Here is a 26,833-nt window from a genome sequence, read left to right on the forward strand (position 1 = left end):
ATAACAAAGGGTTCCTGGGCCGAGAGAAGGACAGAGAGAGATCACTCACCAAACACCATCATGGGCAAAACAGATGCAAATCAGAGATATTAATTGAATTTATTACTAACAGAACCACAGCAGGATAATGAGAATAAAACAAGACCTTCAAAACACCTTCCCCCAGCTCTACCTCCTCCCCAGTGGTGGAGCAGGGGAATCAGAGAATGGACGTTATGGTGAGTTCATCGCACATTATTTCTGCTGCTTCTCAGTGAGAGGAGTCCTTCCCTTGCTCCAGCGTGTTTTCAAGAATCATTATAATTTATATAGGGAACTGGTCCAGCTGTTTGTTTTATTGTCTCTTATTTATATTCTAATAGTGTTTTGTAACTCCAGGATTCTCTACTGCCTTACTGTGTGTCTCAGGAACTTCACTGGAAAAAAAAAAAAAAATTAAAATATCTATTTTTTTAAGGAGAACAAGTGCAGGAAAAATTTAAAAGGAAAAAATTTCTTAAAAGATAATTTGGGAGAAAGTCAGATATATGAACCCTATTATCTAGACCAGTTCTTTGCTTTTATAAAGTTTCTGCCCCTAGAGTCAAGCACTGTGGCGGAGTTTTTTTAATACAGGGATACTGTGTGGGGCAAGGACAGAAGATGGGATTATTAACCAATTGGTGCACATTACCTCTGGAGGGGAGAGAAACAAAACAGCATTATTTGTTCATTTATTAAGTAAATTTAGTCACCATTACATTAGTTGTGTTTGCATCATTCCTTTTATCCCACACAAACTGTGGAGTTTTTTGAGCTATTTTGGTGGACAATGAGGTTTTACTAGATTAGACACTGTTTAGGAAGGAACTAGTTTTGAGTGAGTATGATTATTTATGTAAAAGAAGCCAGAAAATATCCATAAAACACATCTTGATCTTATTCACTTACATTTGTGCCTTTTTTTTAAAGGCCCTTGGTGAATGCACTTCTGCAACATGCACTGAGTGCTGTCTGTAGCCATGTGCCAGTGGTGCCGGGTGTTTGAGTGGCATCCACATTGCACAGTACAGGGATGCCCTTGGCACTCACCCATAAGCAATTCTTGTGCTTCTGTAAAATCATCAGTTGTGTCACTTGCTACCTCTGCTGGCACACAGGGAGCTTCTTGTGTCTGAGCCGACATTGACTGAAGAAATATCCTGAAGCTGCTGCCTCCCCCCAAATCTGCTGTGAAACCTCAGGTGTACTCCTCAGAGGTATGAACATTTCAGTCTGTATGTGTGATGGGCCTATATGACACTACAGAACAGCTGGGGTCTTGTTGGGAGTTCTTCTCTCCCTGCTGTGATTTTGGTCTGTGGCTGCCACAGCACTGCATGGTGTTCCTCGTCTCTACTCTCATAGCTACTCCAGGCAAGTTGCTGAAAAGCAGCTGGTGAGTCTATAGTGGTGCAACTGACAGCAGTGGGGGAAAGTTAAGAAAATCTTGTGAAAGAGTTGGGTTTGAAACTGATGGTGTTTACAGGAGACAGGAGAGAGAGCCCTCGTACAACTTTTAGAAACAACTGGCTTTCTCAAACAACTTGCCCTGAGCAGGGAAGATGGGAAAGTAAAGCAGCCATTGAAGAGGGAAGGCTGAGCCTAGGAAAGTCAGGCTGACATAGCACCCAGTGGGTTCTGCTTGGCCAGGTGCTGAGCTGGGGCACATCAGTGCCTGTGCTACAATTCTGCAGGTGGATCCAAACCAGACTCCAGCAGCACATGAGGAACCGGATTTTGGGAGGACTGTCCTCAGGGCTTGCTCTGCTGCAGGAACAGCACCACTAACACTTATAGAGGCCCCCCATTCACTTGGGGTTCCCCTAGGTTTGTAACCATAGTTGACAAGCAGAGGTGATTTATCTTACAGACCAGCCTGAGAAGCATGGCAGGAAGGTTGCAGATTCATTGGCAAGGACTGCACCATTCAGTGGGAGAGCAGAATCTGCCCCAGCCCTCTGATTCTAGCTACCATCATGTGTGCCAGAGGCCTTTCTTCCTTAGGAGATTCAAGACCTCCACAAGTTTAAACATCTCTCCTGTTTGTAGAAGTTAGCCATTAATAGGAAAGGCAATTAGAGTTAGCTAACCAAGATACTTGAAGAAGCAGGCACTGTATGCATCCCACTTACACATTACAAAGGAAATACCACATGATGCATTAAAAATGTGAAATTCTTGACAGTCTGCAAGCATCCAGCTCTTAATCCTGCCCAAACCAACATATGGGGTTAATATCGTCTGTGCCAATTGCCCTAACAGTTTCAAGGATACTCATGCAAATCACTGTTTACATGATCTTATCCCATATTTATTTTCATTAAAGCTCGAAATCTAGGTATTTCTACCACGTCAAACATGTCTGTGAGCTAATAAGTAATTTCCAAACGCCAGGAGCCCGGAGCGCGATGCTTGCTCAGCGAGGCCAGCCCCCTTCCCTGGAAAAGCCGCTGTGCCGGCGCTGGAGGGAGCTGCAGCCCCGGCTACTGCCGCCTCCACCGGCACCCTCCGCTCGCTCCCCAGCACCCTCTGTTCCTCCAGCTCCTCCAAGGTAAAGAGGATGAGCAGATTGAAATTATTTAAATTGTATCTCTCGCTGTCACTTCAGTTCAAGAACGCTGTCTTTTTAAAGAGATCGGACTCGACTGTTAACCACTAAGTAAGTGGATATTTGCAAAGCCATGCTAAGCAAATGTTAATTCTAACAGTATTTTACCATTTTAGAGGTCACATGACAAAGGTACAGAAGCTACTTTCTGAATTAAGCATTATTACTGCTTCCTCATTTGAAACTTCTGTAGCATGGCATGTTTGTTTCTTATTTCCAATTTGAATAGAAATTGGATAAAATTCTGTGCCTAATATCTGCCTCTATCTCATTTAAAAATAAATTCCAGATCAGACATGACAAAGGTTGTGAGTTATCTCCCAGCCTTAATGTCTGTCCCTTGCTATAACTTGAGGAAGGCTACGCTACTGTTATATTCTGTACAAGTGAAATTAACTGAAATTTAGATTGAATAACCAACACCAGCTTTCTGGATAGAAGAAATGGAAACCATAGTAAAGTTGAGAGCTCACTACGGGAATGCTCTTCATTTGGTGAGTTTTTCTCTTGCCATATCTTTCTTCCAGTGTTTGCATAAACTGCGTTATCACAGATAAGCTCACTCTGAAAAAGCCACTGCATTTCTAAAACAGAGGCTAATGATTTCTTTCAACCCAAAGACCCTGTTCCATGGCAAGAGGTAATATAATATTCACCTTATTCAGGCAGACAAAAATGAGTTAATCACTAACCTAGAAGATCATGTATAGCTTAGGTGCCAGAGTGCCTAAGCCTTTTTCAGTTGGCTGGTACAGCTGTTGTACTGCACCAGTCAGTGATGACAAGGAACCCAAAGTGAAAGCATAATGATGCAGATAAGACAGAACTTCTGATTACCTCTTCCTTCTCTGTACTAGGAATGCCCAAGCTGGATGCATCCCATCTGGTGATTTACCTTCAATCAAAAGTTTACCATTTGCCAAAGAGAAAGATATAGTTGTCTGCCAAGACAAACCAACTTGCATGTAAGTGCCTCAGAAGATTATCTGAGTTCTTTGCACCACTTTCTTATAAAATGTTTATAAACTTTTCTTTTAAAGGAGACTTTTCAAGTACTGGAGGATGGCCAAAGGGTAAGCGAGAGCTATACATTAGTTCATCTAATGTTAGTCACAAGGGAAATAACGTGGACGTAGCTCAGGAGGGTTTGAGTGCACCTTGCATATGTGCTTCTGGAATAGAAGGAGCTTTTCTCTCTTGCAAATGAAGGCACATGATGACTAGAAGAATAAGCCAAGCTCAAGGCTGACACATTTTCAAATTTGCAGCAAGAATAATAAATCTAAATGGACTAGCTCATTAGCAATGGCAGATGGATTCACAATCATTTGGACTCTTTTGGACAAAATTCTTCAAATTTATACCTTAGTCCAACTTCACGGGAAACAGGTGGCTGCAAATAGCAGAGGTTGGACAAGACTGGGGTCATCCCTTACAAGCTCTGAGGTTGTGCAGTCTCTGAACAGTCATGACTTGAGAGCAGACACGAATTTCCATCTTCCCTAAAGGATGATGTGGGCAGGTGGCACAGGAGGGTACCACAGCTTGGGAGTTAGCAGGCCAGGGAGTCCAGAAGCTACACTGTCTCTAATTTTTGTGATTCACATGGCAAGTGTGGTGAGCTCTCCAACTGAGTCGGCAGAGTAATAGGTGGATTTTGGTGGCATCTTGCCTGAGTTCTGCTAAAAGGTCACTGAGAAAGATGGTTCTTTGTAAAACGTTTCCATTTCAATGAATCAGGTCTTTCTGTTGAAACAGAATGTTTTGCTGAAAACCTGTTGTGTTGGAAAACTCCCAAACATTTCTTTCTCTCCTACTCCCATAGAGAGGAAATGGGCTGTCTCCAGCCTTTGCTTCCTCTTTTAATGTTTCAGCCATTCTGTGCTTCCCCTTATTCCCACTCAGGGTCCATCTCACAAAGCACACATCTGTTAAATGGCCCACATATTTTGTACTGGGAAGTGTATGAGACCTTCAAAAGGTATGAAGAGAAAGAAGGAGTACTACTCCATAAGAGAGACACAGTACAGATGTGTGATGGGAGTACATCAGCAACTGAACAGGAAAATTCAGCCTACCTTTCCTGAAGGTCACGCATTGCTTCGATTCCTGAAATACCAGTTTGCACTGGAGATGTTTGACACCATTTGACTGCAAACACTAGTAAACCATTTGAGGACCAGGGAAAACCCTGTAATAGCCCAAACCTATCCCCTAACGCTACTGAATTAAACCAGGGGCGATTTTGGCTATAGCTGAATTTGACTTCTGACTGCAGAGAAACATGTGAGATCCAATCAATATTTGCCATGATGATACTAGGCAGGGAATTCAGCCCTTTTTATTTTTTACATTTGTGTATCACTCCCAAATGCCAGTCTCTGTGAGTGTATCTATTACTTGTAAGCGTTTACTAATCATTTGTGAACAAATGTTAGCATTTGGTTTGGTTCCATCTGTCATTCCTAGCAGCGGTCTGTGCCTGGCCTCGTCATTGCACAGAGATGTGCCAATGACTTTTCCCCCTTCTGACAACTCAAACTCCTTAGATAGAAAATATATATTTGTTAAGCTTTTTAAAATAAGGTGTCAAGAAGGTCTTATTCCAGTTGAAAGGGTCAACATCCTGCTAAGGCAGGACTGTTCTTCCATGAATATAAGAAAATCATCCTGCTGTGTTCCCCACACAGTTATTCAAGGGTATTACTGCAGTGTGCATATGTTTATCAGAGCCAGCAGCGTGCTGTGCCAGCAGGGGGTCAAGTGAGACTGCAAACTCCTCCAGGAACAGCAAGAACTGTAGACCCAGGGAGCATGTACTTGGGCATTGGCATCAGTTTTCGGTTGAAATTTACCTTTGCCCCTTTCACCAAAAAATATGGTGAAGTAGCTGGCACCATGTGATTTAAGATTTTTAAGTAGCTTGGAAGAGATGTAAAAAAAATCAAGGAAAGCGTCCTTTGAAATACAGGCATTGAGTGTGTTCGGCCCTTTGTCAAGGTTCCCAGGCTATCTGTCCAACAAATTCATGAAGTCTGTAAAATGGCAGTTGCATACTTCTGTTTAGTTTTGAAAATTGTGTATGTTGTGTATCCCACAAATCTTGACTGCTAGAATGTCTTCATCCTGTTTTCTGACTGCTCCATTGCCCACCACCCCAGTTCATCGCTTTGGCAACAAATTACTACAGGGTCTACATGCATTGCCTCATTATATGCAGCACTGCTGCTCCCAGCTAGCATCCATCCACAATAAAAAACTGAAAGCTGATTTAGAATGTCTTTCCCAGCTGTGGTTATACCTCTGACTGCCTTGTGGATCTATGAATGATCTTGAAGTACTTTTAGTCTCAAACCCTGGGCACCAGATGCATGCTAGCTACATTCCTTAGAAGTAGGGAAATCTGTTTGCTTCTCCTTCAGTAGAGGGTCATTTTGCTTTCTTACAAAAATAGGAAGAAATTTTTCTTGTGCTTATTTTCATAGTTGTCATGAGTCAAAATATTCACCTGAATTCGTTTAGTTCAATAGACCGCTTCAAATACCACAGGAGAGCATGGACAATAGAAGTTGATGTCTTTGATTTTGCATTAGCTTTTTGTGAGATAACCTCAGTAGAAAACTATTTCAGCATTTCTGACACCGTCAAAAATCAGGCCTTTATAGCTCAATGGAACTGAAAAAAATATGAATTTGTTTCTATAATTGCCTTTCTACATATAACTATTTCTTTATTTCATCTCTCTTTGCAAGCTCAAGGGAGCAAATCCTTCCATGTTTCAAGCTGGCACAGCTCCACAAAACAGTTGTGCCAATTATTTCTAGCTGGGGACTGCCACTGGGTGTAAAGCTGCTTGTACTGAAGCTGTTGAAATTACTATCATTATGTTATTTCTTGGCATGGAAAGGGAAAAGATGAATGAGTGTTTGGGGGGCTTTGTTTAAGTGAAACAGGCCACTTATTCAGGCAAACTGCTGAAAGCCACTGGGAAGTAAGCACAGTGAGGAGAGTGAACTTCTTGGAAAACCAGATCGCATATTTAATTTCGTAAGGAGACAAAGCCATTTCTTAATGAAACCTAAAAAACCTCCAGGTCTGCCAGTTTCTTCAGAAAGGAAAAGCCTTTTTCAGTGTGTTAGATTAACACTGCAGTATCTATTGTGCCTTTGCTTTTATGACTCTTACACAAATCTTTCCCACAGCTCCTACAGGAGCTACTTGCGTAGTGCCAATGCTCAGAAAAAACATCACATGGTTTTCCTCCATCTGAAAAAGAATTTTGAAGATTTGTTTCAAGTGGTCCGTAATGCTATTCACACTCTGTTCCTGAAGCTGAGAAACTCTTCTTCAGACACAAAATTAGAGTGCTCAGAAGGAAACTTGTTTTGTCTGGCAGCTAGTGGTTTGAAGAACTTAAATTGGATGTAGGTTGGGGTACACAACATTGTCCCCCTCTCACGCACCAAGCTCCTGCAGCTGCACATACCCAGCCAGGTGGCAGGACAGTACCTCACAGCCAATATGTGTTACAATCTGGTCTAGATGTTGTATTGCAACCAGTTCAACACAGCACCTCTTCTGAAGATGGTTTTTCTTCACACACTTGCAGCCACGGAGCTGCACTGAGGGTCTGACAGTGGGTACCGCCTCAGGCTCTCCGAGACGGGCACAAACGGAGGGCCAGGACCCACCACTGCCCACCCCTGGCACCGCTCGGGCTTTGCCATCAGAGACAGCGCCACACTCACACATTCATTCTTCGCGATACGGTGCAGTCCTTCGCAATAAGGTTTTGACTCCACGACATGGTGTAGTGGGCACGGTGTTATTTGGTCTAAGGTTGGACTTGATCATCTCGAAGGGCTTTTTCAGCTTTAAAGATTCGGTGATTTTTGTGTTCACTCGTCGGAGCGTGACCTGAAGCGGCGAGGAATGTGCCCTGGGGCGACAGGGCGGTGTGAGAGGTGCCACTGACAGCCCGGCCTGGGCGGGAGGAGCACCACCCGGCGTGACGGGGGCGCGGGCATGCCGAGCGGTATCCGCCGCGAGGGCCCTTCACCCCGCTGTATTGTTATATATATATATATATATATATTTATGTTTATATTTATTACCCGTCTATTTCCTCGTCACTACTCTCGGGTCCCGTCAGTGCCCCACACCGGGCCCGGCACCCCTTGCCAGGGCGGCTGCGCGGGGCCAGCCCCAGCCGCAGCCCCGCGCCGGTTCCGGCGCCGCGGAGTTTCCGCCGCCGTGTCCTCCGCTCTCCCCGCGCCGCGCCCCGGTCGCCAGGCGCGTTTCCATGAGCCGCCTATAAACAGCATGGCGGCGGCGGCCCCTGCTGCTGCCCGCGGTCTGTAGGTGGCGCGGCGGCCGAGGGGCTCCCGGGCAGCGGCTCCGGCGGCGCCTCGGCTGCGCCGCGTCCCGCGCTCTCCCTGCGCGCCGGGGCCGCGGCGGGGGCGGCCGGGCTGCGCTGCGCTGCGCTCCGCCCCGCCGCGCGGGGGTGTCTGGGCGCCCGGGAGCAGCACGGCTGCTGCAGTGCCGCGGCGGCCCCGCGCCGAGCGGAGGAGCTGAGGGTGCCCGCGGGGGCTCCTCGGAGGGAGGAGAAGAGGAGGGCGCGGGGTCTGGGCACTGAGAGGCTGCCGCGAGCAGAGAGGCGGCCGGGAGCGGGACCATGTCGGTGCAGAGCCCGCCGGCTGCCGCCGAACTGCCCCCCGGCCCCGGCGAGGGGCATCCGCCGGGCGCGGAGCTGAGCCAGGGCAGCGCCGCGGCCCCGTCAGCCGAGGAGGGCGGCGAGGAGGAGGAAGAAGAGGAAGAAGGGGAGAAGGAAAAAGAAAAGGAAAAGGAGAGAGAGAAATTGCCGCCCATCCCGTCGGCGTCCACGGCAGCTGCCGGGGTAGGTCCCGTCAGTGCCCGGGCAGCCGCCCGCGGGCCCGCCTGTGCCACTCCATGTTCGTTTGCCGTGTTTGCCGCTTTATTTGGGAGGGGAGAGGGAAGGGGGGAAGCATCATCCTCATTTTCTTTCATGTTCCTTTCCGCTGAGAGGCTTTCATTCAAGTTTCTTAAAAATAACAAGTGCATCTGTAAGCAATGACATAATGAAGCTATAAATTCTCCATCCATTTATAGTTAACATTTTACAACGGTCTGCTCTGTCGGGTTAGTCATGACTGAGGGTTTGCAGCATCGTGAATGTTCATTAAGGGTTCTCGGGGGTGGAGGTTTTCAGCTCTAATGCACTTAATGGCAAGAGAGGTAGCTGGGAAATACTTCTGTATTTTTAGCTTTTTTTAAAAAAATCTTTTCCGGTTTTTACTTTGTGTTGAAGCAAAGATGACAGAACATTTTGATGAAATGATGAATGAGTTAATGCAGGGAAAAAATGGGGAAAGGGTATTTGCCAGAATAACTTCATTTCAGAAACCTTTTTTCAGGTTTTTAATTATACCAGAGTTGTGCTTTTCTTTCTGCTGACCATACAATATTACAAAACACAAAATTTTCCTGGCATGAGTTGGATATCATACATAGCTTAACATTAGAACTTGTGGTAAGTTACTTCAGTCCAACAACAGAACAAAAATGTTACTAATCCTGTAGTAACACACTTAGGAGATTTTAGTTCAGCGGTTCTGATAAGCATCTGACTCACTAAAAAATATCATTTCAATTATCATTTATTTAAATTCGTAATTTTAATTGAAAAGATTGAGCATATAACATTTATGACTGTCAGGAAATAATTGTGGTGTTAAACTAAGTAATTGTGTGCAAACTCCTTGGAGCAATTCTGCCAATTTTGTGTTTTGCCTAAACCTTCCAATCTTCTGAAAGACTTTCAGCTTTGTAAATCTGTCAGAATGTGCAAGAATATGTTTATTCTTGTGATTCAAATACCAGTGTGGTGGGAGTAATGGACGAGTGCCCAGCAGTTATTTTTACCTTTGAATATCTCCACCTTAGACTTTAAATGGCAAATGTCAGTCCCCTAGAATAAAGATACAAGTGCTGGCCTAAAACGTGTTAGACTTAGCTCAGCTAATTAAAAATGTTTGCCCCTGCACGGCCATGTAGCATTCCAGCTGCCTTAAAGAATCTGGAATTCTTTGTAGCTGGACATCCATCGTGTACCTCTGAACTGTCGCCCACAGGCAGAAGCTGTCTAAATGGAGCTGCTACAGAGGAGCTCAGACCTGGCTGGGTGTGGTTGTTTGTCAACTGCAGGGCAGGGTTTGAATTTACCAAGAGCCTTATATGGGGTTCAGTAGCGTGTTACACGGAGAGAGAGAGTTTTGTGGACATATGTCACAGACATTTCCAAAGGGATGATAGTCTGGGTGTCAGCATTCAGATTCTGGAAGGAAACTTGGGGAAAGCTAAATAATTTGCTCCCTAATAAATAGGAACAAATAGAGACTTCTGTAAAGGAAAACCAGTCCAAAGTTACACCTTTCAAGCTACAGATGGAAGGGAAAATCCTGCTTCTCGTTCAGGCTGTTGCAATTTCAGTTGCCTTTTGGTGATCTGAGTGTACTCTGTCTGTTCTTGGACAGGGAAGAAAATACTTTCATCCTCACTAGTCTTTGCTTGCCAGGTACATAAGAGTAAGCAATGTTAGGGCTAACACAGGATTTTCAAGAAACTCTTCTAGATAGTCTTTTGTATCTTCCGACAAAGCAGTCTGTATGTGCTCTTTGCAAACATTTTGACTTGCTTTCACCATTTCATCTAACTTCAGTAATGAAAAATACAGTTTCATAAATGCTAGTAGCTTTCCAGTCTTATGGAGGGCTTAATGTTTTGGAAAACTTCCACTAAGAAGCCAGCAGAGTTGTGGGTTATTAATATGCTCTTAAAACAGGACTAAAGATTACTTTGGTCCACTTACTCCCTTTAAGCATATTCATTCCTTATGGTGGGTGGGAGGGGGACTGTAGATGTTCAGTTTTCTGATGGCAGTGAGTTTGTAAAATTTTAGGCTCTAAAAGCTCAGTGACCTCCTACAAAATACATGGTACTGTGCACTTGCCCTAGATTACTCCCTCAGCAGTTGTCAGCGTCTCTCATTAATGAGCATGAAGTTTCCCAGTATTCCTCCAGGGCCTTCCAATAAAGCTTTTGTCCATATGTTTGTCTAATATTGTTGAAATGGGATGATGGAGTTAAAGAGGAGATGCAATTTTTGTTCTTTATGATCACTGCTGAGGGAGGTGGCATTAAGAAGGAATTTTTTTTTTAAATGTTCACCCATAGTATTTCAGTGGCATGGCTGGAGTAAAACCTAGAAAGCTAAGTCTGTCAAAAAGGCTGGCACAGTAATTTACTTAATAAAAACTCCTTTTCTCAATTTTCTCTGCTATCTATTCCCTAATAATCATAATTAGACTAGTCTGTGCTTCAGAGCTTTTCTGCCTAGAGCACACATTTTATGACAGAGCAGATTAGCCTCACACTTGGGTTTCTTTAAAAGTCCTTTTTCAGTCACTAATGTTTGTCCAGGGTCTGTTCTTCTCCAGTCATGTGCCAGGTGATTTTTAAGAATCATCTTAATGATATTTCAAAGGTTATAGACTAAAAGGAAATGTTAATCTGAAAATTACACTGGTAATTACGTTTTATTTTGGAATGTTTGTTGCATATAGGGAATGTGGAACTAGAAATTGGCATTTGATATTTTTAAAGCCAGAAGTCCTGCTGATTGTTCAAATTTATAATTTAATGAGTTATAAGCCACAGAAAAATAGCTGTATGTGCCACAGTTATTTAAAATTCCTGGCAGTGTACCAGCTTGTGTACACTGCGGTGTGGTAGGTTTATGGGTTGTGTTATTACTCTTCTGGTGGTATTTCAGGATGTTGTGGTGGAAGTGAAGTGCTTTCCTTAGAACTTTGGCTGCATATCTTTGTCCCTTAAGGGGAAAGGGAAATGTACTGGTTCAAAAATTTTGATAGGATATTGCTTTAATTATTCTAGAATGTGCATTCTCATTTGCCGAATTAAAGCTTTGATTTGTGCAGAAGCATCTTTCTAACTGAGAGCACAGATGCCAGATACCAAGAAAGTGAGTGTTTAGGCTACTGTGAGGTTGCAAATCGTGATGTGCAGGAAGAGTGTGTATATTTTTTTGAGTTGATCTACCTTTTCCTGATATCGGTTGGTGACTTGGAGCTGAGATGAAAATTAAAATAACCATCATGAGACTTCTGTCATCTTGAGCAAGCCTCTGAACCCCACCTATGCTTTGCAAATTCTGTAGTAAATAACTATATCTAATAGCACCGGGTGCTGATTAGCCAAACAGACTAATTGGCACAATCCTTTGAAAGTCTGATGTGTGATTTCACTTCTGTTTGCTGTTAAACACATTAGGGCTCAACTCTTCCTAGCAGAGACTTGTGCAAGCTCCTTGGTGACAGCATGTACAGGTGCTTAAGCAGGGTGTCTTTCAGCACTTTGTGAACAAATGTCTATTGGTCAGCCTTTTTTCAGTGGCAGGAGATGCTGACCATTTTGAATCACTAGTGAGTTTTGCCCAGTAGTCTTAAATTTAGTATTATTTGCTTAGTAGTATTTAATTATTATTAAAATTTAAGCAGTATTTACATTTTTTAAGAGGTTAGAATTTTTGGCCCCACATTTCAAGTCTTGGGAAATTTGTCTAAACTACTTCAATATATTAGGACTATTTGGAAAAAGGAATATGTGACACTTTCATGTGTTCAAACTGAGCTGGATGTAGTGAGGAAGATAAAAGTAGATAGATATTAGGATACAGAATGTTAGAATATCATTGACAGCATTCTAACTGTGTTGGGTTTTCCTCACAGTAATCCAAGGATATCTTCATATCCTGCAAATTAATACTTGAGTTTTTTAATGCAATGGAATTTTATGTTACCTCTCCTGAATCAATTTGAAACAAACTTGCAGGATCATTATTTATGTCTTATTTAGTTATTACCGGTCTGATTTCAAGATAAAAGTTATTTAAGAATTCTGTGTAATACCTCACTGGTAAGATTACTCTAGCAGTGATGTGTTCGCCCTTTAGAGCATACTGTCATCTTAATTACAGGGGTTGGACGAAGGAGCCAAAAATCAGTTTTCCACTTTCAGCAATTTCATCACAACTATCAACCAAAAGAAGGAAGGCATTGGAAACAGAAATTCACCTACACGACTTGTTTTACCCAACATCAAAAACGGTAAGAAAAACAAAGACCTGCGTTACTTAGTTCCCAAGTTTAGAAGGTGCTCAAATTTCTGCCAGTATTTGTATTGTGGTTGGGCCAGAAAATCAAGAAATCTAGATTTCATTAAATTACACTGTGTTGTACGTTGTACAGGCAGTGATATGTATGATAGCCCATAGCCATCAGTAGAGGTTGTGTCACAGAGAAAAGTTGGATAAGAAAAAAACAAATAGACCTGGAGGATGAAATAACCATTTGAAGTTTTAGAGAAAGGTACTGATTCGGTTGTCTATCTGCAGATACTCTGTCTAGCTGCCATCAGGCAGTGTCTCCAGAAATTGTCAGAACTTTGAAGAAAATTTTTTATTGCCATCTGAATGCTGTCGGGAATGAGGCAAGCATAAGGCTTTTCAGGGAGACAGTTGCTGTTTTTCAGTGAAGATGAAGGCCAGTGATGGCACAAAATAAAATGCACAGGCAACAACTGGTAAGTTCTGAAGAGCATTATAGGTGAGAAGGAGGGTTGTTGTGCTATGATGATGTAACAATACTTGATGAAGAGCTAGAAAGTGGAGCTCTGTATTCAATATGGCAGGCTAGAATCATGAAGCCTTCCAGGTCTAACCACACCATCATCTTATGATGACCTGGAATTTTTAGTAGGTTTTTGGGCTAGGATATGGAATTTCAGTAATTTGGAACTTTTCATAAAAGGCTGTACAAACATTTGTCAGGTTTGTGTTGATCTTGTCTCTGAGCAAGTTCCCTTTAGGCTTATTGTGCTGTGGTTCACTAAGTCTTTATGAGCACAATTTGAGGCAAGAAAGAGACTGCACTGAGAGATCTCGGTATTGTCAGCTTGAAACAAAACTATTGACAAGTATTGTCAAAGTTGTGCAGAAAAAGGTGGCTTATAACTTGCAGCACTAGATTCTTATTAAAATAATCTTTTATTAGTGCTAGCTATACTGCAAAACTAAAAGTCAGTGCAAGATTTCTTTTTTTTTAGCAGTTTTTGTTATGGAGTAAAGAGGTGCTTTCTACTTCCAAAACAAGGGCAATCATTGAAACAAAAAAGGTTTGAATGATACCTCCGACAGGATTTGTGCTTAGTTCAAATCACTGTGTACTACACAAAGGAAACCACAGGGGCTGGAGATGGCCGGTAAAGAATTCTCCCGCTGCTGCATAACGTACCAGAAATCTGCTTCTCCCCTGACCCCCCTCCTTTTTTTTTGGTATCTGGCAAGAATGATAAACTTTAAACACCACTCTGCTGACGTGCCCTGAGTTTTGCTGTGAATAATGCTGTCCCAGTTGTGATTATTGCCTCATAAGTACTTAGTTATTAATTTTCACCACACTAATGCATGGCAATATTTATTATAGTCAAGGATATATTCTTGAAATAGACCTCAGTGTGTTAAATTGAGCAGATGCTCTGGTAGTTTCAGGATCAGAGTAACCTGCCTGTATAAAACCAGAATATTTTTAGTAACAGGCAAAGGTGAATTCAAAATATTTTGAGGTGGTATGTGTATTCTGTGGAGAAATTAACAATTGAAATAAATTTATCAGTTAAAAATGCTGCTTTTGGTAACCTGGCATTCAGGAATAATGCTTGGTTGGTGTTTTGCAGATGATCTATACACGTGCTATATCTGAACATATGTAGATATATATATGTGCGTATACTGGTAATACTTCAGGTTCAAGTTCAAAGAACATTAATTTCATTGAAAACAAAGGTGTGGAAAAGCTAATGCTGGTAAAAACAGCATGAAAAATAGGGGGACTACATGGTGTCTACTTTGTGTGCTATATAGCTGCCACATGTAATGAGTCTTCTAATGTAACAATGATCTGGTATGAAATGTATGTATTAAATAGATTGGTCTAGTTATTTTCTAATGTTACAAATACAAGTTTCTTTGCCTTATCTTCCTTGAAAATTTTCATCTGCCAGCAGCTGTTGGTCACCATGAAAATAGGCGCTGTATTCATTTACCCTGACCGTCCCTGGACTATTCAATTCTGCTTTGTATCAACAAGATTTTCTTCACCAAAGTTTTTGATCATTTCTTAAGCAGTCATGAATTGCTGAATTTCTTTACTTGATGTAACTGGGCAAGAGGCCAGAAACTATTGGTTTTTATTGTCCTTTAATATTGTGTTATTGCTGTTTATCAACTCAATACATAAATTTTCCCATTTCTACTCAGTGAAACTCAAGTGATGGATTTTAGTATTCTTTACTGGCAGAAGAGCAAATAAATCTATGTACTAATAAACTTGAATGATGACAAAGCATACTGAAGTTGACCATATGTGTTAAAGATATTATTAAAACCAATTTTAGTATATCTAAATCAAACTGCCTGTATTTCAAAGAAAATTGCATTGCTGACAGGGTGCAAGTTACCAGCGTAGCACCTGCAGCCTCAATTTACTGAAGTGAGAAGCAGCATCTGCCAGCAGATGTCTCTTCTACAGAAGTAGAAAGAATATTTTCCTCATTTCAGTGTATTCAGTTGGTTATAACTCAATGTTTAATCCATTTAAAATTGAGATGACAGAATGAGAGTTAAATCAAAAAGCTTGTTACTCTCAGAGTATAAAAATATAAAAATATATAAAGTATAAAAATACAAAAAAGTATAAAGTATAAAAATAAGACAAATTCTTAGATTCTTTAAAATCAGTCCATCCTGCTTTTAGAGAATGATGTGCATTAAGAGAACATTTGCTTGGATGGATTGTTTGGCACTTTGGTTCAAATTAATTTATTATCTGTGTGCCAGCTTTGTTTTTTTTCAGTTACTACTCTTCCCTTAAAATAGTTTAAATTCCAGCTGTGAGAATGGCAAGGTTCCATATCTGTAATCGATGCCATTCTCAGAGGATTGAGGGCTGGTCTGATCTGTTATCTCATGAATGGTGGCTGAGTTAAGTCACAGGGACAGTGTCTCTGTCATGAACATGAGTGAAAAGAATCTGCTTTTGGATTCGTGGGATTTTTTTAGCATCTGTTTGCCTGCTGTGATAAATGGAGTAGGCAGTGGAGTAGTGATACTACTTTGATGTTTAGTTAATTTATAAACAAATCTTTGAAAAGGCTTAGAGGGGTCTTAGACAATTCATAGAGAACTTTCATTAAATATGTTTGAATTTTGAGGACACTTTTATATAGTGTCTTTTATCCCAAACATATGTTACAATTCATATAAATGCTTTTAAAGATGAGCAGTATAAATCAGACTACAAGAGCGCTTTGAGGATATTTACGGAGACGCTGTCGGTAAAATGCATGTTGGAAATGCAGGGGAAATTTTTTTTCATGTTTTGGGTGGGTTTACCTTGGCTGACTGCCAGACACCCACCAAGCTGCTCTGTGGCTTCCCCTCTTCAACAGGACATGGGGAGAAAATGAGATGAAAAAGCTCGTGGGTTGAGATAAAGACTGGGAGTCCGCTTTCCAATTATTGCCATAGGCAGAACTTGAGGATATTAATTTATGGCCAGTTAAACAAAACAAAACTCAAAACACTTTCCCCTTCCCTGCTTACCACACTTTCCCTTGTTCCCAGTCTCAACTTCTCGCCAATTCTGCCAGCAGCCTGATCAGGCATGGGCTCTTGACTGGCTGCAGGGGAATCTTTGCTCCAGACCCTGGAGCACCTCCTCCTTCTCCTTTTCCACTCACATGGGTGTGTGTAGGGTAGTTTCTTTCTTTTTTTTTTCCTTTTTTTTTTTTTTTAATCCCTCCTCTCTCTCAGCTGCTGTGCAGTTTTTTTTACCCTTTCCTAAATATATCGTCACAGGGGGGTGCTACCAGTGTCACTGCTGGGCTCAGCTTTGGCCCATGGTTGGGTGTGTTTTGGAGCTGTGTTGGATGCAGAGGCAGCCCCATCTCTCCTCTCACAGTAGCTGCGCTGTTGCCAAGTCTTGCCACTCTAATCGGATCAGTCTCAGATCAAATAGAAAGTAAGGAATAGAATAGAGACTTTGGCAAAGCACTGCCAGTTGTACTAGAATAGGCAGCCAAATTTATTGAGAAGTGTTCAAAGATTCTGTTTCACCACGATTCTCTGTAAGACAAAAAAAATTTGCCTTTCCCATTTAGTTTTTTGGAGAGATTCTTTAAAGAAGCTGTCGATGATCCACAGTCAGCTCTAGTTAAAATTGTATCTCACAGTGTAGAAAAACAGACTGAAGTCTTGTCCTTGTATGACAGTTGCACTTTGGTGTGGTTGTGCGTGAGATTTTCCTTAGCTGTAAGGAGCACCAGTGTTGCAGTTTGTATATAAAATATTTACAATCTATATTGTAAATACAATAATGGGTAACACTGCTATTTTTATCAGTTAGCCAAATTTTCCATCATGTCTGCATGTGCACATGGTAAGAGAAGAATACTTTTTTAAAGAATTAGAATCAAACAGTGTGAGTTTTCTTTTTTCCCTAGTACCTATATATTTGTATTAGATGCATTGTATTTATTCTTCTTTGCCTTTCTTTTAAGGGAGAGACCTGCCACCTCTTTGCCTCGATGTAAGGCAAAAGCAGCGCATGTCTATAGACACATTACCCCAAGAACTGAAAGCACCATTTCCTCCTGAACCTTCCCTTCCAATTCGAACCAAAACTGTGAAAGACTTTCAGTAAGTTATACTGGTGTTCATAGAGGTGTATTTTCTTCTTTCTTTGGAATTCTTTTCATTTTGACCTAATTCATGCATTTGATTTTGTTAATGTTTCAGTAAGACTGACAAGGAGTTATTTTGGCTATGATGGTGGGATTGATAACGCTGTTACTGTGAAAACTATCAAAATATTTTTTCTAGCTTGAAATGTTGTTCCACACAGAAAATGGCAAAACATATACTTCAGAATTAGAATTAGAAATGCAGTGATTGTTTAGTTTTGGAAAAAAAAAATGTATGGCTTATTGTAGGCTAGCAAATCCCTTGCAGTCTTAGGTGTTTTGGTTATACTGGGAATTATTTCTCTCTTCCACATTTGAAATTTTTTGCTTCCAGTGAGGAAAAGGAATGCTTTTTGATTATTCAGTGTATATTTGGTGGGAAAGGAAAGAGGTATAAAGGAAAATTTGCAAAGAGGTAATCCTTTGCTCATACTCAGGTCTGATCTGAAGAGCTGAATTTTTTTTCCATATTCAGATTTTTGTATCTATTGACCATTGCCTCTGGACAACCTGTGGCAGTGTTTCACCACTCTCATTGTGAAAAACTGCTTCCTTATATCTAATTTAAATCAACCCCCCAGCAGGTTAAAGCCATTAGCCCTTGTCCTGCTCCTTTGAATCCCCAGCTGTGAGCCCCTACCACCTCTCCATTTCCCCTCTCCCACGATTGCCAACCTCCAGGCAGGGCTAGGTGCTTCTCAGTTGGATCTGGCAGCTGCTCCCTGTGCTGAGCTGGGTTTGGGTTTCCCCATGCTGGGGATCTCTTTCACAGCCTGCAGCAAAGCAAAAGGAAGCAGCTTTCAGGGGAAGGCCTTGCACAAGTCCAGGTAGATGATACCATTCTTCCATCATCCACCTTCCAAGATCCACTGTTACCCTACTGGTAGAAAGCCACCAAATTTGTCAGGCACAGTTTGCCCTTAGTGAAGCCATGCTGACTGTCACCAGTAACTACCTTGTCATGTGCCTGAGATTAAGTTCTATTTGAAAAATTTTTAAAGAAATAAAATTTGGTAGAAATTCTAGTGAATTTGAGTAGTTTAGGAGCCTTCATACTTAAAATTACTCTGAGAAACTTTATCATGTCAGTGTAGCTGCAGCTTAATTCTGTTCTGTTCTGCTAATTATTTGTCCTAACATACTGAACTGTGACACTGTGAATTAGCATTTTGAATAGAAGACATTGCTCAGGTGTATCAAACACAAACTATGCTTTTGTTCTCTTACAATACCATGATCTTTAAATGACAAGGAAGATGTTAGAAAGCTACGGATATTATACTTGTCTGTCTTCTAAGTGTGCTTAGTGAGAAAAGCTGAAAGTTACAGTGCATTTTAAAGTCTAAGTGGCTGGAAAGATCAAACCATTACCAGTATTTGATTACATTTTCTCTAGGGATGATGTGGAAAAGTCGAAGGCATCGGGAGATTGGAAAGCTGTACATAATTTTTATTCTACAACTTTTGATTCTTTCTTGGAGATAAATGCTGCATTTAAGGTAGAAAATAATTCCTAATGCTTTTTAGTAATTACAGTGCTTTTTATCTTCAAAATGTTTACAAAAGTATCAGTTAAAGACTTGCAGACAGGTATTCAAGACCACTAAGACCATTTTTTCATGGCCTCACCTGCCTTTTGTAGACAATCTGTTATTGCATTGATTTATTGATTCCAGTTTAAGCAATTGTATTTTGAGTTTGTGACGCTTTAAAATTGCAGTATGTAGGTTTTTTTGTGACACTGTGACTGTGTAGGTACTTTCTACACAAATTACAGTTTTAAAACCTCCAAGCTAATGCGGGGGCCCAGGGAAATCTGGAAACAGAAATTCCCTATCCCTAAAAAAAGGTGTGATATGGGCTCTATTATAGCTGTTCATGTGTTACGATGGCATACTTGGTTTTCCTAGGGAATAGTTATATTTATGTTTCTGAGTTCATGCTAAATTATTATTTCCTGCCTATTACAGAGCAAAATGTGCTTATGATATTTGATATGGATGGTAGGGCCTAACCCATGACTTTTGGTTATTTAACAAATATTGAATGCTTAAAATTTTGTTGCCTTTGTCTGATAATGGATCAACAACAAATGTGAAAGATGAAAATTCAATGTAATTCATTATTTGAAACCCTCTTATATTTTAAAAATAGAATGACTATATAAGTATGTGTAGGATTACTATTGTTTTGCTCCATCTTTAACATACTAATTAAAGAAACTTACATTCTTATGTTTTGATAATGAAAATACTTATATCTGAATGTGTTTTCCTAAGCTTGCTGTTAAACTTACATTTTCAAAGACAGCTATAAAATATTCAAAATGCTTCATTATTATCTAACTTACAGAAAGATACCAATTCTCCATTTAATACCATTGAGGACTCCGGAATCGATGCAAAATTTGTGAATGTTGTGTATGATGCCTTATTAAATACTGTAAGTAGAAGAAAAGAATTCATGTTTTATACCATTTATATCAAAAGTTTTTCCCAGATAGGCACGGTTTCTGAAGAATCTCTCAAAACATACTTTAAATGATCCCATGAGAATTACCACAGAATCATGACAGCTGCTCTAGTAAAAGAGGAGGAAATGTTTCTTACTAGTAAAGCATAGTTTATATTGTGGTAGTTCTTAAAGACCACATATCTTAAAGATATGACATGGCTGTGATGGGACACTGCATGGGGGGAAATAAAGAAAATGTGAGGATGGGGATAGTAAAAAAGTAGGCCCTGTGCCTAATATACAAAGGACAGGAGTAATTTAGAAATTATACTTTAGAGTTTTTAAGTTGGTTTAAGTGTTGAAAGGCACCATTGGCACAACCCCAGACTCAGCTAGTATATCTGTGAGGAAGATATTTAGGAGCTCAGCATCATAACACGAAAGATCTCTTAGCTGTCTTGAAATGCAAGTAAAGAAAACTTGCTTGTTTGTACAAAATCTGGTATTGAATATGTATAATTACTTCAGATATGATTTTTCCTCTCCTTTTTTGATAGCCTCAAGATGTTCAGAAGTCAGTCCTAAAAGGAATAATTAATGGTCTACTACAAGAATGGACAGGGTAATTATAATAAATGTTTGCATCAGTGCTGTGCCAGCACTTAAATCTGCTATATGTTTTGTCTTTGTTGTTTCAGACAAAGAAAGAAAATGTTGTGATACAACTTATTTGATACATAAGAACTTAATCCCTTTTGGCAAACCTGCTGAAATACATCTTGAACTCTGTAAGCTGACATTTAACCTCTGAGAGGCAGATCCATACCCAGCCATACATTCCTTCTCCAAATCTCAGCCGCTTGTTGCAAGGGCATTTCTTTGGACATCTAAATTGCAAGATGAATTAAGGAATTTAACTAGGGTAAAACTTAACACTCATTATCTACCCCCCACAGCAAGTAGGACAAATCCCTATCGACAGTTTGCTCCACAATAGTGTTCATGTGTGGCAGCACCATAGAAAGAACAGTGCAGGATGCAGAAGGGGATAGCCCAAAAGCAGGAGGTTTTCTTGGAGGTGACGTCTTAGCATGAAGAAATAGAAGTGAGAATGCATAATGTAATTCATAAAAAGGTATAGCAAGAGACAGTGGCTTGTTGTGACTCACATGTGACCCAGGTCTTGGCTACCCTTGTCTCCAACTTATGCTGCTTTTTGTGCTGTTGCTGCCTGTACTTGTGGTTATGTAAAAACCTTGATAAACACAAAGAAGTGCAGAGGCTGCAGTGGTAGAAGTGTATGGAGAATTCTTGCAGGATATACCAAAGAAGGGCAAATAAACAACTCTGTGGTGTCACTCGAGATAGAAAATTATGTGGAATTCCCTCTGTGGAACATCTCTGACTCTTCAATTCTGACTTTTTTTTGGCCTTCTCTCGTGTTTTTAAACATGATAAATAGCCTGCTGCCTTTAGACAATTGTCAGAATCTTAAATGGCCTTTTCAGTTTTTGAGAGCAGTGAAGATTCTTAAATATGGTATTCTGTATATATTGGCAAAGAAAAATAAAGTCATCCATGATTTCATGACTCCTAATGTCTGTAAATTATGGATAGATATGGTTCTATTTATTATTTCATTTGTTCATAGGCCACGAACAAAAGATGATCTTAGAGCATATTGTATACTTCTACAGGTAAGAAAAATACTGTATTTTTATGTAAGTACCTGTGTGCTTAACGTATAATCTATAAACCAGTATACTGTGCAAACAAGTTTTTATAGCTGAGATACTTCACATCCAATTTACTGTTGTAAGAATGTATTAAAGTATGGGAAAAGTGTAATGCATGATGGGAATGGGAGCTTAAGGGAAGACAGTTGATGGGGAAAGGTTGCATAGATTAAAACTATGAACTAATAGGCAAGTAATTGTTTGCTCTTATTTTCTGGGTTGAAAAAATAAATATTTTACCTACTTATTTGTTTTTATGTCATCCTCATTCCCAGATTTGCTTTATTAGGATGCTGTAACTCTGAAAGTTTTAGTATATGCGCTTTCGGATATTGCTGTAACTTTCTCCAGTGTTGCATTTTATCCAATCTACCTGGCTGACTTTCTCCATTGTATCTGACTACATTGTCTGATTTCTGCCTGTGGTCACCTTTTACCTTTACTGCTATAGATGGCTTGCATTTGTAGCAGATTTCCCCTTCACATTTTGCCAGTGTAGATAACTAACACCTCTGCACACAAGAAGTGGTTTCTGCTGTTATTTGAGAATATCAAATGGCAATTTAGTTTATCAAGACAATAGTTTTCTTCTCTGGGGTGGTATACTAGCTGTGAATTAAAAAGAGTATCTTCTGCTGAAACGTGGGAATGTGTGAACACATGGAATAGAGGGAAAATTAGTTTGGATTTATGTGGGATAGAGAGGAGCTATAAGAATTCGTATTACTGATATGAAAAGGACATCACTCAGAGGAGTGTAGTTTTTGTTACAATGTAAAAATTAATCTAGAATATTGAGTACTGCCTTTGGGCTAACTGTGGGCTTTCTTTTGGAGGAAAAAAAAAATCATACTTTTACCGTATAGCAGTTGGGTATTTTTTATTTGGCTAGAAGTTGTGAGTTGTTTTTTTCCCATAGTTTTACCACTGTCACAGCTATTTTGTGAATTACTTTCATGTGTAATTGTACTGGCAACAACAAACATAAGATCCTAATGACTTTTTTCCCTTTATGCAGTTTATTAACCTAACACTTTTTTTAATCTTTTTCAGAATCCTCAATTTAGTAACACTTCTACTTATGTCATCTATGCTCACTTGCTAAGACAGATAGCAGCCTTAACAGAAGCTGACCATCATTTCCTAGTGCACTGGTCTAAAAAGTAAAAAAAAAAAAAAAAAAAAAAAACCCACATGACAAATTCCATTTCTAGGATTACGATTGTTACTGTATTTCCATTGATGTTGACTGTTTTATAAATTATATGAAAGTTGATTTAATTGACTAAAGAGATTGTTTATGTTGCTTTCAAATACATATGGACATAGTCCACTAAGTGATACTGATTTATAGATGCAAAATGTATATAATGTATAAAAATTATTATATTAATAAGAAGAAGCCTTAATCACAAAATAACTTATCAGAGTTATTTTTTGATAACACGTGCAAAATAACTTGTGTGTAAATTTTTAGTTATATTTTTATGTGGTATTATTAAAACAAACATCTTTATGATCTTTTTTTAAATAAAGTTTTATCTTGCATAACTTGCAAAAGATACTGTAATATTACTACATTGTACAGAAACCACAAAGGAACTAGAGTCCTTGCTTCCTAGTGTAATAGAGGTGGTGAGAGTGTGGTTAGGGCATTAGATTTGTAATTAATTGAAATAACTCTAATAACACCTCCCAAAAAGAAATATTATGGGGATAACTGCCTGAAGACCAGCCCCTAAGATTGTCTTCCATGTACTGACTGTGCAAAAAGTTCAGTTTGAGGTAAAAAAAAGTTTGGCCATATTCACAATTTCCATATCTCCTAGGAAATCTTAATTAAGGATTTTCTTCTCTGCAAGGGTGGTAATTCAATTTCCCTCCCCTTCCCTATGTCCAGATATGCTTAAAATTGTGGTAAAATATTATTTCATTTGAACTGCAGTTGCAAATAAGGTGTCCACTTTTGGTTAAGGATGCAATAGACATATGTTTTTAGTCTTAAAGCATTTATTAGAAATGGAAGCCATTAAAATAGGAATGCTCCTGTTTAGCATAGGCTATTTTAACCTGCCTACACATATATGTGTATTGTTGTGCTATTATGGAACTGGTGCAGCACATAATTTAAAATGTGCACTTGGCACAAGCATATGAAGCATATACCACTTTTTATGTAAAAGGACCAAGTATCTCAAATCAGAATTCCTTAGTATTCAGAGTGTGGAGTGAAATAGATAAGGATTTTTTGTTTGTTTACTTAAAGTCAAGAACAGATAATGATTCTGTTGCTTTGAAATCTGTTAACAAACTCTAGTGTAGACAGTAATCACAAGCGACTAAGTGCAGCATATTTGTTTTAGGATTTCACAGAAGAGGTTCAAGCAGGTGGTGGATAGGTTACTGCAATTTATTTCTTTACGGCTGTTTCCTGCAAAACCTGAAGAGTTTCCACCTATGGTGAAATGTACCTGGTGGATTCCATCAGCAACAAAAGTCCTGGCTTTATTTAGTAGGTATTTTGCGTGAATTCTGTATGCATCTGTATGTTTATATATATATATATTTGTGTGTGTATATAAGGTTTGTTTTATACAGACACACAAACACATTGGGAGAGGATAGTTTTTACTGCTCCTCTTCTGGAGGAGACTAACAATGATTGTGGCATAGTACAAACTACAATAAAAGGCTAAAGAGTAGTAAGCAACAGTCTTCTGTTGTGAATCTTCCTACTCTCTTTCCAGTAGAGGCTAATTGCTGTGCACAGTTTTCCTGTGACAACTGAAGATCTGTGGATACTGAAAAGCTAGAAGCACAGAAACTCTCCAGCTTTCTGAGTATTTTGTGAAAGTTCTGCTTTCTCACGCAGGCTAGCTGAAAACAGTTTGGGTTTTTGTAAACCAAGACTTTATCTAACACTTGCAAGCTTGTTATGCAGTATTGTTATGGTACATTGGAGAAAATATTTTGAAATGGGTGTTGTGGAGTCTCAACCAATCATTCTGGGAGGTGGTTGATCAAGGGACCGATAACCTTATGCTATTCTAGTGCACTAAGATACATAAATGAGTCTGTAAGTTCGTAAAGGGTTCTCTTCTTGTGGACCTAACTCTGTGTCGTTGTTCTCGCCGTCCCTGGTACAGCAGCGACATCGAGCATTCAGACAAATCTACACAAGTGACCAATGGTTAAGGCTTCCCTTAGATTTATAAAAGAAACCCTTAAATGTGTAGCTGCCAGAATTTCCTCTGTAACTCACCTACCCCCACGGAACTCTTTAGCATCTAAAGAAAGTTAGGCAATGCATGTGCCTCTCATATCCAAAACTACAGCTTAAAAAAAGTAAATCCCTGCTTGGTTCAGCATAGAGCACAGCAAATTTGACTACTGCAATTGTAAACCTTCTCAACTGCTGCCAAATGGTGATTAGAGCACTTTCTTTCTCCTTTTTAGGAGAAGACAAAACCAGAAATGAAAATTAAAATTGGAATTAAAATTTTTTCACTGTCAACTTAAGACTTTTACTCAAAAGTATTCTGCACAATCCTGCAGAGTTAGGTGCACAAGCTAAATTATCTAAAACAAGATATGTGTTTTATAATCATCTATGAAAGAGTTACTAGCTCCTTAATTCTGGAAAAAGAGTTATTTAGTAGATGAAAAGACACTACTTTGTGTCTGACAGACCAAAATTAAAGTATGCTGAAGTGTTAATAGAGAACTTACTGGCTATTTGACATTGTGAATGTCATTGTATAATGAGATAGCTTAAATGTGAATTGGCTTTCTTCCTTTGGTCAAATACTTAATTTTTGTGCAGGTTTAGATGGTATACTGGAAAAAATGTAGATTTTCTAGCCATAGCTGCTTGAAATATGGATTTCTTAAACACTTTCATTTATCAAACTGCTTTTTTCATCAATTTCAGCAGAACATAGTATCCTTTATCCATGAGACCTTAATTGAGTGTATGTCAGTTAGGAAGCTAGAATCAAACTGATGCTCCCTTATCATAAATGGGCTGAACTAGGGATTTACTGTTTTCTACAGCAATTAATGTGATGTCCTGTGGGGTTATGTTGTAGTTGTAATTCTGTAGTTAAGACTGAGCTAAGTTCTGTAGCTAGGTTATTAATTTTTCACTATTATTTTAGACTTAGCTTAAAGTTTCTGAGATCACTGGTGCTTGTGATGCCAAGAAATGAGATATGCTGAATCCAGGCATTGTTTTAAAAGACTTCTGTGTTCTTTTTAGATGCTGCAAATAGTCTGATTAGCCCTCCTATTATTTCATATACGGATTTCTATAATTCTACGCTTGATCATATTGATCTTATGGAAGAATATCATAACTGGCAATGCTATGGGAATTCTCACAGGTAAGAGGAATAACAGCATGTTTCTTGTTTGAGTAGTACTTCAAAGCACTGTGTCTGTGCTATGTATATCTATATTAAATATACTGGATAGGTAGTGTCTGTATATATGATATGCATACTGTTTATGTGTATGTAGATCCACATTAAATACTGTATTTTATTGAAAAGCATAGCTAATGCTTACTTGCTACTGCGTGGATGTGAGATTGACTGGAATAAATCTCATTCTGTCTTTTCAAACTGGAGAAAATACGTAAAATATGGATGATAATAAAGTAAGTTTATTAATTACTGGCATAGACTTCTAACTGTGTCTTATTAAAGACATACTTTAGCCTCCAATACATTCATAGGCATTTTCCTTGCCTCTAGCAGCGGTTGGGGAAAACTTGGAGACCATAATTTGCTCCACTGAATCAGGTATTTCAGGCTACGCTTCTGTCTGATACCTGATATTCTTCTTGAGAAGGAAAAAACCAACTAAACAAAACAAACCACACAAAACCCAAATGACAAAAGATAAGTATTATTAATTTCAGTTTCTAGCAGTACTTGCAAATAACAGTTTGTTCTACTGAATCAATTATCTCTATAAACAAAGTGAAAAAAAAGCAGCTATTTGCAAATTATTGTCAGTGGAGGGATTAGTTACTGAATGATAATTCACTCCTGTATTCTTAAAATGAAAATAATATGCTAGATGCTAAAAAGAAAATATTTAATCTTCTTTTCTC

General features: G+C 39.5%; 1 protein-coding gene across 7 annotated transcripts in view; it reads left to right on the plus strand.

Moving 5' to 3' along the window:
- The first annotated feature begins 8,089 nt into the window (after nucleotides 1–8,089).
- Nucleotides 8,090–26,833, plus strand: part of HECTD2 (HECT domain E3 ubiquitin protein ligase 2) — a 35,237-nt gene continuing 16,493 nt past the window's right edge. The window contains exons 1-11 of one of the 7 annotated variants that reach the window (XM_069019666.1): nucleotides 8,090–8,525; nucleotides 12,705–12,834; nucleotides 17,345–17,483; nucleotides 18,924–19,026; nucleotides 19,880–19,969; nucleotides 20,539–20,603; nucleotides 21,633–21,678; nucleotides 22,771–22,880; nucleotides 24,081–24,229; nucleotides 25,976–26,099; nucleotides 26,472–26,825. In XM_069019666.1, the coding sequence (XP_068875767.1) occupies nucleotides 8,304–8,525; nucleotides 12,705–12,834; nucleotides 17,345–17,483; nucleotides 18,924–19,026; nucleotides 19,880–19,969; nucleotides 20,539–20,603; nucleotides 21,633–21,678; nucleotides 22,771–22,880; nucleotides 24,081–24,229; nucleotides 25,976–26,099; nucleotides 26,472–26,514 (1,221 nt within the window). In that variant the 5' untranslated portion in view covers nucleotides 8,090–8,303 and the 3' untranslated portion in view covers nucleotides 26,515–26,825. Of the gene's footprint in view, nucleotides 8,526–12,704; nucleotides 12,835–13,221; nucleotides 13,310–17,344; nucleotides 17,484–18,923; nucleotides 19,027–19,879; nucleotides 19,970–20,538; nucleotides 20,604–21,632; nucleotides 21,679–22,770; nucleotides 22,881–24,080; nucleotides 24,234–25,975; nucleotides 26,100–26,471; nucleotides 26,826–26,833 lie in introns of those variants that run through there. The other 6 variants (XM_069019667.1, XM_069019668.1, XR_011151753.1 and 3 more) reach the window with 6 other exon arrangements.

This window comes from Aphelocoma coerulescens, chromosome 6 (assembly GCF_041296385.1).
Source record: "Aphelocoma coerulescens isolate FSJ_1873_10779 chromosome 6, UR_Acoe_1.0, whole genome shotgun sequence".
Lineage (NCBI taxonomy): Eukaryota > Metazoa > Chordata > Aves > Passeriformes > Corvidae > Aphelocoma > Aphelocoma coerulescens.